Here is a 14,801-nt window from a genome sequence, read left to right as displayed (position 1 = left end):
CATGACAATGACCCAAAACACACGGCCAAGGCAACAAAGGAGTGGCTCAAGAAGAAGCACATTAAGGTCCTGGAGTGGCCTAGCCAGTCTCCAGACCTTAATCCCATAGAAAATCTGTGGAGGGAGCTGAAGGTTCGAGTTGCCAAACGTCAGCCTCGAAACCTTAATGACTTGGAGAAGATCTGCAAAGAGGAGTGGGACAAAATCCCTCCTGAGATGTGTGCAAACCTGATGGCCAACTACAAGAAACGTCTGACCTCTGTGATTGCCAACAAGGGTTTTGCCACCAAGTACTAAGTCATGTTTTGCAGAGGGGTCAAATGCTTATTTCCCTCATTAAAATGCAAATCAATTTATAACATTTTTGACATGCGTTTTTCTGGATTTTTTTGGTGCTATTCTGTATCTCACTGTTCAAATAAACCTATCATTAAAATTATAGACTGATCATTTCTTTGTCAGTGGGCAAACGTACAAAATGAGCAGGGGATCAAATACTTTTTTCCCTCATTGTAGGTTTAATCATCATCATCAGCCATGGTCTATCAACTGCTGGACGAAGACCTCGCCCACACCATCGCCACAATCCAACTCGCTCCCGCGCACGAACCGCTCTCATGTATCATCACTCCATGTCTGTGGTGGTCATCGTGATCCCTTCTAGAGACGTGTCCTACCCAAGTCCGCTTAACTTAACAGTTAATATAATGTCTATAGATTCTGCTCTCTGATCTATGTGTTCCTCGTTGTCTCTCAGTGCAAATCCCATAATGCATTTTCTTTCTCCGTGATTTTCTGCACAAGTTTAAACTTTTTCTGTGTTTTTGCCCGTGTCCGCCAATTTTTTAAAATTGTTTTTACGTGTTGCACTTTGAATGGCATCCTTTTCACGAAATAGTGCTATAGAAATAAAGACTTCATTGATTTATGACCCATGTCACGATTGGCACTTTGCACTGGTTGAAAGTAGCATTTTCAGACACAGTTGGTGTGTCCCTTTAAATGATCGGGTTCGGATATCGATGACTGCTCCAAATTCGTAAAACTACCCGCAAATTACTCAATTTGGATAACCCACAGCGACTAGTTAGTTGACCTGTGGCCGCATCTGCGGCACTAAAAAGCTCTGCTGCCTGCTGTACGTGCTTGAATTCACGCTCCTATGGTACCTGAAATCAACAGTGGAGTTCAACCTCTTTGGGCCCCACCCCTTCCTGACTTAGCCCTCCACCATAAATATGCTAAATTCCTCTTGATATGCAAATTCTTTTGTCAAGGCGGTCCCCCCTCCAACCCAGCTTAAATAGGCGCTCCAAGTCTGGGGTGTTTCATTCAGACTCTGTCTTCTCGACAGACCTGTTCTTCACCTGAAGACGGCTGCTTGCGTTGTGGCCGAAACGTCGTGAGAGTTATTTTATTATTTTATTATTTCCATCCTACGTGACTTTACCGAAAGAACCAAGAAGATGAGGCCCCCACCTCTTCGTCTTGCGCCTTTCCTTTTTTTAGGACCGCCCTTTAATATTAAAGCCCCGCCTCTTTCTGTTTAGGCCCTGCCCTTCCCTTCCCCCACAGACACTGGGTTTGGCTTATTTCATCAGTGGTGGGGGTTGTGGAAGGAGTGGGGGGGGCAACAGTGGAGGTAGCCGTGGGTGGAGGCCGTGGGGGGTGGGCCAGCTTCTCGCCTCCAGAATCGCGCTGTGAGCAGCGAGGGAGCGGTGGAGCATCGCCACCTACTGGGAAACGTTGGCAAGACCCTCGTGAAAACGAGTCTCGTTCATCCCTTCCTGGGTAAACAAGCTTAATAAATACGTTAATGTTAAGTTTGGAACGTGGGTTTTCGCGACCAATATTATCCATACGAGTTTGTTTTTGTTAAACATAGGCTAACCCAATAAACCTCAATTACAGCAATGTATATTCGTCTTCGTCCGTGACACTCCGTTTTGCAGCGGTGCACAACCACAATTTTACCTCCTGTGAAGAAATACCACACACACACGAAGTGGCATTTACGAACGTGTCCCGTAAAATAATGAAAGGAATTACAGTATGCCGGCGGCGGTAGGTGGAGATGACATATAGATGACATTTAGATGACATAGTTCTGGTTATGTTTTCCTGCCAGGCACAGCTGCTGCTGCTGCCGATGATGACGCTGAGACAAATGCCGCTCGACTGGTCGGAGCGAGACATCCGTGGAGCTGGCCACGAGCCCACAACACGAAGAGAGCGACTACCTCCTCCACTCGCTCCACAACCACCGCATCATTACTCAGCATCACGGACAGTGGGGGGCTCGCTGCTGTGAGAGAGAGAGGTGGTTAACACGGAGTGGGGGGCTCGCTGCTGAGAGAGAGAGAGAGGTGGTTAACACGGAGAGTGGGGGGCTCGCTGCTGTGAGAGAGAGAGAGGTGGTTAACACGGAGAGTGGGGGGCTCGCTGCTGTGAGAGAGAGAGAGGTGGTTAACACGGAGTGGGGGGCTCGCTGCTGTGAGAGAGAGAGAGGTGGTTAACACGGAGAGTGGGGAGCTCGCTGCTGAGAGAGAGAGGTGGTTAACACGGAGAGTGGGGGGCTCCCTGCTGTGTGAGAGAGGTGGTTAACACGGAGTGGGGGGCTCGCTGCTGAGAGAGAGGGAGAGGTGGTTAACACGGAGAGTGGGGGGCTCGCTGCTGAGAGAGAGAGAGAGGTGGTTAACACGGAGAGTGGGGGGCTCCCTGCTGTGAGAAAGAGAGGTGGTTAACACGGAGTGGGGGGCTCGCTGCTGAGAGAGAGAGGTGGTTAACACGGAGTGGGGGGCTCCCTGCTGTGAGAGAGAGGTGGTTAACACGGAGTGGGGGGCTCCCTGCTGTGAGAAAGAGAGGTGGTTAACACGGAGTGGGGGGCTCCCTGCTGAGAGAGAGAGAGGTGGTTAACACGGAGTGGGGGGCTCCCTGCTGAGAGAGAGAGGTGGTTAACACGGAGTGGGGGGCTCCCTGCTGTGAGAGAGAGGTGGTTAACACGGAGTGGGGGGCTCCCTGCTGTGAGAAAGAGAGGTGGTTAACACGGAGTGGGGGGCTCGCTGCTGTGAGAAAGAGAGGTGGTTAACACGGAGTGGGGGGCTCCCTGCTGAGAGAGAGAGGTGGTTAACACGGAGTGGGGGGCTCCCTGCTGTGAGAGAGAGGTGGTTAACACGGAGTGGGGGGCTCCCTGCTGTGAGAAAGAGAGGTGGTTAACACGGAGTGGGGGGCTCCCTGCTGAGAGAGAGAGAGGTGGTTAACACGGAGTGGGGGGCTCGCTGCTGAGAGAGAGAGAGAGGTGGTTAACACGGAGTGGGGGGCTCACTGCTGTGAGAGAGAGGTGGTTAACACGTAGTGGGGGGCTCGCTGCTGTGAGAGAGAGGTGGTTAACACGGAGTGGGGGGCTCGCTGCTGTGAGAGAGAGAGGTGGTTAACACGGAGTGGGGGGCTCACTGCTGAGAGAGAGAGAGAGGTGGTTAACACGGAGTGGGGGGCTCGCTGCTGAGAGAGAGAGAGAGAGAGGTGGTTAACACGGAGTGGGGGGCTCCCTGCTGTGAGAGAGAGAGAGGTGGTTAACACGGAGTGGGGGGCTCGCTGCTGAGAGAGAGAGAGAGGTGGTTAACACGGAGTGGGGGGCTCACTGCTGTGAGAGAGAGGTGGTTAACACGTAGTGGGGGGCTCGCTGCTGTGAGAGAGAGGTGGTTAACACGGAGTGGGGGGCTCGCTGCTGTGAGAGAGAGAGGTGGTTAACACGGAGTGGGGGGCTCACTGCTGTGAGAGAGAGAGGTGGTTAACACGGAGTGGGGGGCTCGCTGCTGAAAGAGAGAGAGAGGTGGTTAACACGGAGTGGGGGGCTCACTGCTGTGAGAGAGAGAGGTGGTTAACACGTAGTGGGGGGCTCGCTGCTGTGAGAGAGAGAGGCGGTTAACACGGAGTGGGGGGCTCCCTGCTGAGAGAGAGAGAGGTGGTTAACACGGAGTGGGGGGCTCGCTGCTGAGAGAGAGAGAGAGAGGTGGTTAACACGGAGTGGGGGGCTCACTGCTGTGAGAGAGAGAGGTGGTTAACACGGAGTGGGGGGCTCGCTGCTGTGAGAGAGAGAGGTGGTTAACACGTAGTGGGGGGCTCACTGCTGTGAGAGAGAGAGGTGGTTAACACGGAGTGGGGGGCTCACTGCTGTGAGAGAGAGAGGTGGTTAACACGTAGTGGGGGGCTCGCTGCTGTGAGAGAGAGAGGTGGTTAACACGGAGTGGGGGGCTCGCTGCTGTGAGAGAGAGAGGTGGTTAACACGGAGTGGGGGGCTCGCTGCTGTGAGAGAGAGAGGTGGTTAACACGGAGTGGGGGGCTCGCTGCTGTGAGAGAGAGAGGTGGTTAACACGTAGTGGGGGGCTCGCTGCTGTGAGAGAGAGAGGTGGTTAACACGGAGTGGGGGGCTCGCTGCTGTGAGAGAGAGAGGTGGTTAACACGGAGTGGGGGGCTCGCTGCTGTGAGAGAGAGAGGTGGTTAACACGGAGTGGGGGGCTCGCTGCTGTGAGAGAGAGAGGTGGTTAACACGGAGTGGGGGGCTCGCTGCTGTGAGAGAGAGAGGTGGTTAACACGGAGTGGGGGGCTCGCTGCTGTGAGAGAGAGAGGTGGTTAACACAGAGTGGGGGGCTCGCTGCTGTGAGAGAGAGAGGTGGTTAACACGGAGTGGGGGGCTCGCTGCTGTGAGAGAGAGAGGTGGTTAACACGGAGTGGGGGGCTCGCTGCTGTGAGAGAGAGGTAGTTAACACGGAGAGTGGGGGGCTCACTGCTGAGAGAGAGAGGTGGTTAACACGGAGTGGGGGGCTCGCTGCTGTGAGAGAGGTCGCCATGGAAACGGGAGGGAGGTGCGGGTGGGGGGGGAGGAGGCGGCGAGCGCAGCCGGATCCGAGGGGCCCGCGAGGTTGCAGGCGGCGCACGTGGCAGCTGCTGCTGCTGCAGCTACTGTAGCTGCTGATGCTTCTATTGTTGCTGCTGCTGCTACTGTAGCTGCTGTTGCTGCTGCTGTAGCTGATATTGTAGGTGCTGATGCTTCTATTGTTGCTGCTGCTGCTGTAGCTGATGTTGCTGTTGTAGCTGCTGATGCTTCTATTGTTGCTGCTGCTGCTACTGTAGCTGCAGTTGATGCTGCTGTAGCTGATATTGTAGGTGCTGATGCTTCTATTGTTGCTGCTGCTGCTGTAGCTGCTGTTGCTGCTGCTGTAGCTGCTGCTGCTGTAGTAGCTGCTGCAGCTGTAGTAGCTGCTGTAGCTCCTGCTCCTGCTGCTGCTGTAGTAGCTGCTGCTGCTGCTGTAGCTGCTGCTGCTGCTGTAGCAGCTGCTGCTGCTGTAGCAGCTGCTGCTGCTGCTGTAGCAGCTGCTGCTGCTGCTGTAGCAGCTGCTGCTGCTGTAGCAGCTGCTGCTGCTGTAGCAGCTGCTGCTGCTGTAGCAGCTGCTGCTGCTGTAGCTACTGATGCTTCTGCTGCTGTAGCTCCTGCTGCTGCTGCTGTAGCTGCTACTGCTGTAGCTTCTGCTGCTGTAGCTTCTGCTGCTGTAGCTCCTGCTGCTGTTGCTTCTACTGTTGCTGTAGCTGCTAATGCTGTAGTTGCTGCTGCTGTAGCTGCTGCTGCTGTAGCTGCTGCTGCTGCTCGTCGCCCCTGCTACTGCTGCCGGCGTAACTTTCTGCTTTTGCCGCCGCCGCTGCTGCTGCTGCTGAAGATGTCGCTGCTCCAGATTGCGTGTCGCTCCTCCTGCTGCTGCTTGCTGAAGCCGGCCCTGCTGCTCCTGCTGCTCTAGCTATTAGCCACCCCCGCTACTGCTGCCGGCGTAACTTTCTGCCTCCGCCGCTGCTGTTGTTGCTGAAGTTGTCGCTGCTCCAGATTGCGTGTCGCTTCTCCTGTGGCTCCTGCTGCAGCTTTGCTGAAGCCGGCCCTGCTGCTCCTGCTGCTGCTCCTGCTGCTGCTCCTGCTGCTGCTCTTGGTGCTGCTCTTGGTGCTCCAGCTGGCGTGCAGACACGGGGCGAGCGCCATCAGCAGCCGTGTTGACGCGACACGTGGCTCATCTAGCCGCAGCAGCAGCAGCAGCTGTAGCTGATGAAGCATCATCCCTGCTGTTGTTCCTCGTCCATGGACATCGACTGAGGAGGTGGGGATGAACGAGGAGGGAGGATGAGGTGGTGGTGAGAGACACGGGGGGTGGGAGTCGTGGCGATTGTGGCCGACTGCACCACGAGTACGGGATATGGCTGAACGATTAATCGATTTCAAATCGAAATCGCAGTTTGAAACAATGCGATTGGTAAATCGCAGAGGCTGCGATTTTTTTGCGATTTGAAAAGTCCTATTAACGGTCTGGTTGGAATTGTTTTATGTTTTGTTATTATAACTTTATTTAACTTAACAAGTGTAACATGTTTGATTGTTCTATTTCAATTAAAGCATTTTAAAAAATACATATTGGAAGCAATTAATATATTTTAAGTTCTCATCCTTGCATTTAGAATATATAGAGCAGTTCATATTTTGATGGTATCCTGTGGTAATGCTCCATCACATGTTTTAAATCTATTACACACTGAATATTGCATATATGTACTGCCCTGTCTTGCCAAGTGGCACGTTCTGGCTGCTAACTTCACAATGCAGTTCATTAGCCGGCATGGCAACGTACTCCGATAATTACATGGTTCAATCATTTCAGTGTTACCTTTGTTTTATTTTTTTCAACAGTTGTGCAATTGTTTTGCTGTAGAGTACGTGTATACTGTACATCATAAAATAGACGCATATGCCATATTCTCATTGGGCCCTTAGCTGCTCACAGAGATGATCTGTGTTATTATTTTGGTCTTTCGGTAAAGTCACGTAGATAGGTTGAAAGAAAATAACAAAAAATAACAACAAAAAACTCCGACGTTTCGATCGCAACACAAGCGTTCGTCATCAGTTTTTTGTTATTTTTTGTTATTTTCTTTGAACCTATCTACGTGATTTTACCGAAAGACCCAAACAATATGAATTACTGCAGTCACGAAAGCTGTAAGTCAAGATGGTCTGTGTTAGTTTGAGATTCTAGGTAATACAGTACCATATACAGGTTACCTTGGGAGTCAGTCTCTCAAAGGCTTTGTAAATCTGTGCCGTGTAATTAAACTCAACAAGGTGTCTGGGCTCTTACCTGGTCATTAAAACGTAAAGGTCACATACAGTATATATATTTAAATGTTTAAAGCATATATGGTTCTTCAAATGTTTGCGTTTGGGTTTATGTAGGGTTCATAAGATGGGGGTACTGTTTGACATTCAGTTCTACAGCGTACCGTTTGCATTATAAAACTGGTTTGATGTCCAACGCAACGCTTATGATTGAATATGACCCACGTGTACCGAGCCTCGCTATAGCAACCTGTGGGACGATATAAATAGGGCCACTGCCCCGGTGGGATCACAGCATCGTGCTCACCAGAGGCAGTGACCGGCACGAATGTGATCAAGTACGTGCTCAAAAAACAAAAGGCTTTGTTTTAATATCAAAAAGCAGCATTTATTTTTTGAAATGTCTATTGTATATTCAGTTTAATGTCACTAAGCCTCAAGACTTAATTTCAAGTGGGTTGAGCAGTTTGACTGTGTCCATCAAAGAGCGATTTGTTGATCGTGCCACGTGCCCTTTGGTGGTGTGAGCCCACTTTGTGTGCACAGGCGGTGACGGGCAGTTGCGTTCGCACCGGGGGCCTTAACCGCCGCTCTACGCCGCAGGTTTTGCCATTGCCCAGTGGGCCATCGGCGCGGCCTTCACCCACCGAGGGCCATCCCCGTCTCGTCTGCTCGCTCCGAGCCATGGCCTACGGCGGGAACACCACGCAGGCCCAGCCCGGCGCCGTGGCCACGTGGGCTCCCGCCGTCCCCGGCGGCAACGGTACCGCCCCGGGCCCTGCGCCGCTCCTCCTGTGCCCCAACGCGTCGGCGGGCTCCCAGTGGCTGTGGCACGTGCTCGGGGAGTGCCCTGATGGGAGCCGGGACTACGCGAGCGTGGCCTTCGCGCTCCTGTCCATCATCTGCTTCCTGTTGGCCATGCTGCCGTGAGTCCGGGGCCCGTCGTGCGTGTTCTTTTTGCTGCCGCTGGCCAAGTGTGGGTGATGAGGGGAATGTCGCGGTGGATCAGCCAGCGGTGACGGCCTCCATGAGACTGTCGCTTGGGCAGTTTATGAGGCAAATATAAACATTGATAATGGCGGAAATTCCAGCAATGCAATGTCCACTAGCTGCATGCCAAAGTGATCTGCCACTTGAAATATGCAGTGCAGACAATCGATCTCTCCTTCGGTGTTATCCTTAACACTGAATACGTTTTAACTATATCGCGGTGCACGCTACTACAGATTGGCAATTGTAAAGTACTTGAAAGAACGGTTCCACAAAATCTGGAACCCCATTTTCGAGGTTGCTTCCACTCTTTTGTGAAAGATGGCGATTGGCAGCTAGCTGCAGCGTGGGGAAAAAGTGCTCCGTTCGCCTGATGAGAGCTCAACGAGATCGATAAATAATTATTGTCCCCTCGGCCGACCGGCATTGGGTATGGTCACCCAGATCACCGTTTCATAAGAGAGTGGATGTCTCCAAAGGGTCTGGCCCGCTGGAATGGTATCACTACTACTGCTATGACTGCATTGCATTGTTGAGCATGCAGCTCTCTGGCATGTCATGCCGTGACTGCCGTCCATGTCGCGCGTTGTTTGGCACGGTGCGAGCAGGCAGCTGTACGAATCGTACCGCTCTGGCAAAGCTGACCAGGCCCTCTCCATTTGGTTTCTGCTCGCTTGGCTGGGAGGCGACTGCTCCAACCTCATTGGCTGCATCCTGACAAATCAGCCGCACCTACAGGTACAGCCACGGCCTCACCTGCAGCTCTTCCCACGACCTTGTGGGCTGACGAACGCATGTGTGCGTGCACGTGTTGTGTGTGTGTGTGAGCGTTGGTCGGAGCGTAACGGCGTGCTTGTGCAGGATGTACACTGACGGTGTATGAAACGTCGATGCATCGGTACGTGTGTATGGTCCCCGTGAGAATCGGGTTAACCCGTGGTGCTGCTGGCTCGATGGAGATGCAGGCTCGGCTCGAGCTCCCCTCTGATTAGTAAGGGGGGGCACTGGTGCTGTTGTGTGGGGGATCACCATCGCAGTGACATAAACCTTGTGCTGGCACCGTGGGGAAACCTGTTCATCATTGGAACCTCATTTGCCAGTAACAAAATATGATAATAGTTTTTTTACCCTTTTATCTGGCAACAAAACTGACACCTTTTTTACAAGGAGTCATGTTTGCATTGACCACAATACCTGCAGTCGGAATGCAAACAAAAAACATAACTCTGATAATGTATGCACTGTTTTTAAAATTGATTGGTCCACACCCGAGACAGCTTTCTTTAGAGCCTAGTCTCACATGGTGTTGGACCAGATGACGCCAAAAGGCGCATTTCAAGGACAGTGCATACATTCTAGATTTGAAGCTTTCGTGACTGCAAGGATTCATATTCTTAGGTTTTTTCGGTAAAGTCACGTCGTGATTTTTATTTTACTTTTATTAATTTTAATTTTTACCTACGTGACTTTACCGAAAAAACCTAAGAATAGTGCATACATTATCAGAGTTATGTTTTTTGTTTGCATTCCGACTGCAGGTATTGTGGTCAATGCAAACATGACTCCTTGCAAAAAAGGTGTCAGTTTTGTTGCCAGATAAAAGGGTAAAAAAACAATTATCAAACCTGTTCATGTTGCGCTGCTAACGCGTGCGTTTTCTGTGCCGCGCTCACACTCAGACGTTAATGGCCGTGGACTACGTGATGATGGACAACTTGGTGATGTCCCAGTACCTCTACTACCGAGTGAGAAATCGGAATGGCGGTGAGGGAGCAGTGTGCTGCTTTTGTTATCCATTCAAGCATGGCTGTCTGCGGACGATACAAGCAAAGAGAGACGGAGTCGCACACGTAGTGCTGCAATGATTGATCGATTAAAGCAATGTGTTGCTCAGTGATTGATTTAATTGGCAGCTGTTTTGAAATGGGTGACTCCAGGAATCCATCCTACCAAAAACAGGAAAGCGTGGCACGGTGATGATGATCGATTATGGTGAGATTGTCATCCATACCTGCCCATCTTCACCTCGGTAGGCTTATGGTATTGTTATAGTTTCAACTGCATGTATTTTGTTGCCTAGTTATGTTTTTACAATTCATAAAACAATTTATACCGTTTGCGATGTGATAGGTTATTGCAGTTTGGGGCTGAGATTCGATGCAGGAGTTGATTCTGTTGTTTAGATTGTTAGCTGCACGAGCATTAGCATCGAATTCGTATTGCTAACAGCTAATCGCTTCCCACCTGCACGATTTGATGCCTGTAACCGTGAGTGTTCTTCGAGTGAGTCAAAGAACCAAAGGGCCTTTGCGCGCCTACGGATCGGAGAGAGGTGACGCCGCTGTTGTGTCCGCCGCGTGTGCCCTGCAGATGCCGGCTGTCTGCAGTGGTCGTGCGTATGCTGGATGCTGTCCTGTACCCTCCTCGCATTGCTGCTGCCTTTCCTCCTCTTCTGGCACCACCCCCTGCTGGAGGCCCCTGCCCTTGGGACCAACTCCTCCCGCGCTCTTGCCCACGCTAGCGTGAGTTACGAGCGTTTTTACACTGTGCCGCTGTTGATTTTGCAAGTTTGTGGGAGTGCCCCTTTATCTATTTCTTTCATGGCACTGTGACCTTTATGCCCATTTGGGCAGCTTTGACCGTGAAGTGGAATCTAGACCACACGTGGCAACAGCACTAATGTTTATAGATAACCTCTGTGGCCAGAGCGCTTCAGTGAATCAAGTTTGTTTAAACCGGGGGAAAACCCAAAGAGAATAAGTACAGTCTCTAGTAATAGGTTTTTACCCTTTCAACTGGTACAAAACTGACACCTTTATACAAGGCATCATGTTTGCAATAATCAAAACACAAGCAGTCAAAATGCAAACAAAAAGAAACAACTCTGATGATGATAATGATATGCACTGTCCTTGAAGTTGATTGGTCCACACCCGAGACAGCTTTTCTTAGAGCCTAGTCTCCAGGTGACGCCTTTTGGCGTCATCTGGTCCAACACCAATGGAGACTAGGCTCTAAGAAAAGCTGTCTCGGGTGTGGACCAATCAACTTCAAGGACAGTGCATATCATTATCATCATCAGAGTTCTTTCTTTTTGTTTGCATTTTGACTGCTTGTGTTGTGGTATTGCAAACATGATGCCTTGTATAAAGGTGTTAGTTTTAGTACCAGTTGAAAGGGTAAAAACCTATTACTATATTTTGCCACTGGTAAAGGAGGTCTCATAGTGTAAGTACAGTCTCATTTGCGAGAGTGGTCTGTGCAGTGTTCTGCTGCCAGTAGGGGGCGATGATTGCTATGTAAAATCCCTTTTGAGTCATTTGTAGGTCATTTCGAATTTGGATCCCCCTGACACCGGCACACGATGGCCTTACTCTTGTGAATGATGTCAGGGAATCTGTAACGGCCACTGTGAAGTGGATGACACGTAGCGTTGTTATTATTAGGCCTGTACAAATATGGTGGCTGCTGGATTCAAACCTCTGCAAAAAGCGGCAAACGCCCTACTGCTGGGCCGCATCACCGCCCAGTGACATAGGCGGTGTTCATCGATAAACGGCTGGCCCAGAAAACGTTCAACGTAGCCAGTGGCTGTGCCCGTGCAGAAGCTGCCTTCGTTGGGATGGATGGAGCTGGTCGGCTACACTTCCGGCTCAGCCTCTGCCGCCTTCTACCTGGGAGGGAGGCTGCCACAGCTGTACCGCAACGTGAGTCGGCGCCGCTGGTGCCTCTCGACACAATCGACTCAATCGAGCGCACGCTTGGCTCTCTCCCGTGCGTGGTCGGCTTGCGCCACACCTCGTTCGGCATGATGTCGAGCCTTTTTCTGCACATGCTGAGAGCCTCTTTAGGAACTGACCTGTTGAGGATATAATGCAGCAACTGACATATCTATATATACACACACTGCATTAGTCAAGAACTGAATGCAAGTTGTCGACGTATCTTCCGGCATGCGGAGTAAAAAGTTGGACGTCATACCCAGCAACACGCGGTACAACCTGAGAGCACGCTGGGAGGCCGTACGGCTCAACCACGAAAACCCACGCTCAAGGAAAGGTTTGCTGACAACTTGTTTGAGGGTATTTGGCAGCGGCCGACCCAGATTGCGCCCATGAGAGTTGGTGAAAATAATAGATCCTTTGAGAGCACCTACCGAGGCTTGCGCTGCGCGTGTGGTGTGAGATGCGCTGCCTCTCCTCTGCTGCAGTACAAGCGGCACTCGGTGGAGGGAGTCTCGCTGGCGCTCTTCATGCTTACAATCCTGGGGAACAGCACGTACGGCACGAGTTTGGTGCTGAAGGCCCCCAGACCGGGCGAAACCGAGGGCCAGGCTATCGTCGCTCACCTGCCCTGGCTCATCGGCAGCTTCGGAACTCTGCTGCTTGACTCCTCTGTATCCTTGACTCACGGCGTTGTTTCGAGCGCATGGCCATTGGCAGCTCAATGGGCAGTTGTTGTATCAAGACTATGCAATAGATATCAACACAGATCCAGGCCGAACTGAATATTATTACAGGGTTTGACCTAAGCCAGATTTCCACTTTGGCAACCGTCACGGGTTTTATTAGGTAAACAAGGTAAGGGTGCAGTCCTGCAACTGCTAACTCGCCCTGGAGAATCAATTTTTTGAATATTTGGCCTACTCTTCATATCCTGGCCAGACACCTCGGAAAGAGATGGAAGCACTCACAGCTACAGTTTACCCCACCACATGTAACCTGCCAATCGACAAACAGTGGTGTATTCATTTATCTACTGCTGGTTGGATAGAGGTGGGGGGGGGGGGGTGGATTTAAGAAACTTGTCTATTGTTTTAAAACTGCCATGCCGGGAGATCAAATTGAACCCGCGACCTTTGAATTGCAAGTCCAGTGTGCTAATGCTTGCACCGCAGTGGCACACCCAATTGATTTACTTTCTAGGTATTCATCAAGCACGTCTTGGGGATTGAGAAACTTGACGTGTAAATGTTGACCGGGCTGGCCCCTTAACCGCGATGGCTCAGATGGTAGCTCAGTTTGTGCGATACAGACGCCGCCACGGCGGCCGCCCTGAAGGAGAGGACACCATTCCGCTGCGGCTGGACGAGAGGGAAGGGGCCCCATTGCTCACCGGCTGGGGGGATGAGTGACGCCGCGCGTACCCAGAGGTCATTGCCGTGACCCCAGGTTCACTGCCGTGACCTCAGGTTCACTGCCGTGACCCCAGGTCATTGCCATGACCCCGCGATCCTGGAAGCGTTTGAGCGACGTTTCTTGGGCTTAGCACGGCCGCAAGGGAGGCCGTGCTTTACGATGTTCTTTTTTTAAACCATCAAGCGGGTGTGAGAATCTGCAGTGTGCTGCTTTCACATTCCTCTCTGTCATTCCAGGTCCCTCCTGCCTGCGGGTCCGACCATGGTATTTAGCCATCACCGCTTGTCTTAATTGTCAGTTGTGTCTCACGTCGGTGGCCTTCTTACTGTAGCGATGTTGAAAAGCAATATTTAGTGATAGCCCGTAACCTGATCGTGACGTGATCTTGAAAACTATACTGAGCCATACGTTGTCCAATATTGCGTCGGCCATAATGCCTTACAATGTGCCTCCAGTGGGAGACAGGGTTGGCCTGCACGGCCTCCTAGGAGCTCCCTGTGTCTCAGGTTTCCCCTGCAAGACAACTACACACGTCTCTCGCCCCTTACAGCTTAGCGACCTGGGTGGCCGCTTAACTTCCCCACCCCTTGATAAGGGCCCGGCTTGGCTCAGGGCACTACTAGCTTGTTGCTTGTTTTTCTATTGAATCAAACTTTAGCAGGGGATTAACTCACGGAGGTTACTTCGTTTACATGACATTGAATCGGTCTTCCGTTGGATCGAACTTGTTTTACATTTTGGCTTGTAAACTCTGTGCAATAATTTCCGAGTTGGAGACACGGGTTTGAGTGGACACTGAGTGTATCGTTATTTATGAGTGCTGGTGTGCACGCACGTAAGGCTGAAATAAAGGCGTCTTGTTGCTGCCATTCTCGTGACTGATGTGCGATTTGCAGGACGCGTCCAGGACTCGAACTCCCGTATCCTCGGGTCAGGGAACTGCGATTCGTACTGTGTACAATATCCTAAGCGACTTGTAGTTCCCTCGATTCGCAATTGAATGAAGTGTTCGTGAACTAAATGTCCTTGTAAGGAATGTCAGGCATCTGGTGTCGCCGAGTGTCTGAATGGCTCGCGTTGTACGAGCTCAGCCGACGAGCGTGGAGTGAACGAGGAGGAGGAGAAAATAACTCGCAACCAAGTCCCACAGTGCCTCTGCACAATTACATCCTGAGAGAGGGGCGGGGTCGAAGGGGGGGGGTGAATGGGGCGGGGTTAAGGGGGGAGTGAGGGGGGTGAAGGGGGAGGGGGGGGACGAGGGGAGAGGGGGGGCGAGGCGAGGGGGAGGGGGGGAGCGAGGGGAGGGAGGAGGGGAGGGGGAAGGCGAGGGGGGGGAGCGAGGCGAGGTGGGGGTGGGGAGCGAGGCGAGGTGGGGGTGGGGGGGAGCGAGGCGAGGTGGGGGTGGGGGGGAGCGAGGGGTGGGGGGGGAGCGAGGGGAGGGGGGGAGCGAGGGGAGGGGGGGAGCGAGGGGAGGGGGGGAGCGAGGGGAGGGGGGGGAGCGAGGGGAGGGGGGGGAGCGAGGG

At 52.1% G+C, this 14,801-nt stretch overlaps 1 protein-coding gene across 4 annotated transcripts; it reads left to right on the top strand.

Annotated features, from left to right (window-relative positions):
- Positions 1 to 3,580: 3,580 nt before the first annotated feature.
- LOC144945402 (lysosomal amino acid transporter 1 homolog) lies at positions 3,581 to 14,127 on the top strand. Of its 4 annotated transcripts, XM_078873921.1 has the most exons (9): positions 3,581 to 3,614; positions 5,911 to 6,140; positions 7,754 to 8,076; positions 8,749 to 8,878; positions 9,820 to 9,904; positions 10,511 to 10,662; positions 11,746 to 11,847; positions 12,351 to 12,536; positions 13,149 to 14,127. In XM_078873921.1, the coding sequence occupies exons 3-9, from the start codon at positions 7,835 to 7,837 to the stop codon at positions 13,272 to 13,274; spliced, it is 1,023 nt and encodes a 340-aa protein (XP_078730047.1). In that variant the 5' UTR covers positions 3,581 to 3,614; positions 5,911 to 6,140; positions 7,754 to 7,834; the 3' UTR covers positions 13,275 to 14,127. The 4 variants fall into 4 exon arrangements, with proteins under 4 accessions (XP_078730047.1, XP_078730049.1, XP_078730046.1 ...); XM_078873923.1 differs by lacking the exon at positions 3,581 to 3,614 and having other exon boundaries at positions 5,577 to 6,140; positions 9,820 to 9,901; XM_078873920.1 differs by lacking the exon at positions 3,581 to 3,614 and having other exon boundaries at positions 5,577 to 6,140.
- The last annotated feature ends 674 nt before the right edge of the window (positions 14,128 to 14,801 follow it).

The sequence above is a fragment of the Lampetra fluviatilis genome, chromosome 37, assembly GCF_964198595.1.
Source record: "Lampetra fluviatilis chromosome 37, kcLamFluv1.1, whole genome shotgun sequence".
NCBI classification, from domain to species: domain Eukaryota; kingdom Metazoa; phylum Chordata; class Hyperoartia; order Petromyzontiformes; family Petromyzontidae; genus Lampetra; species Lampetra fluviatilis.
Note: the sequence above shows the minus strand (reverse complement) of the source record. Positions and strands in the feature narration are given on the sequence as shown.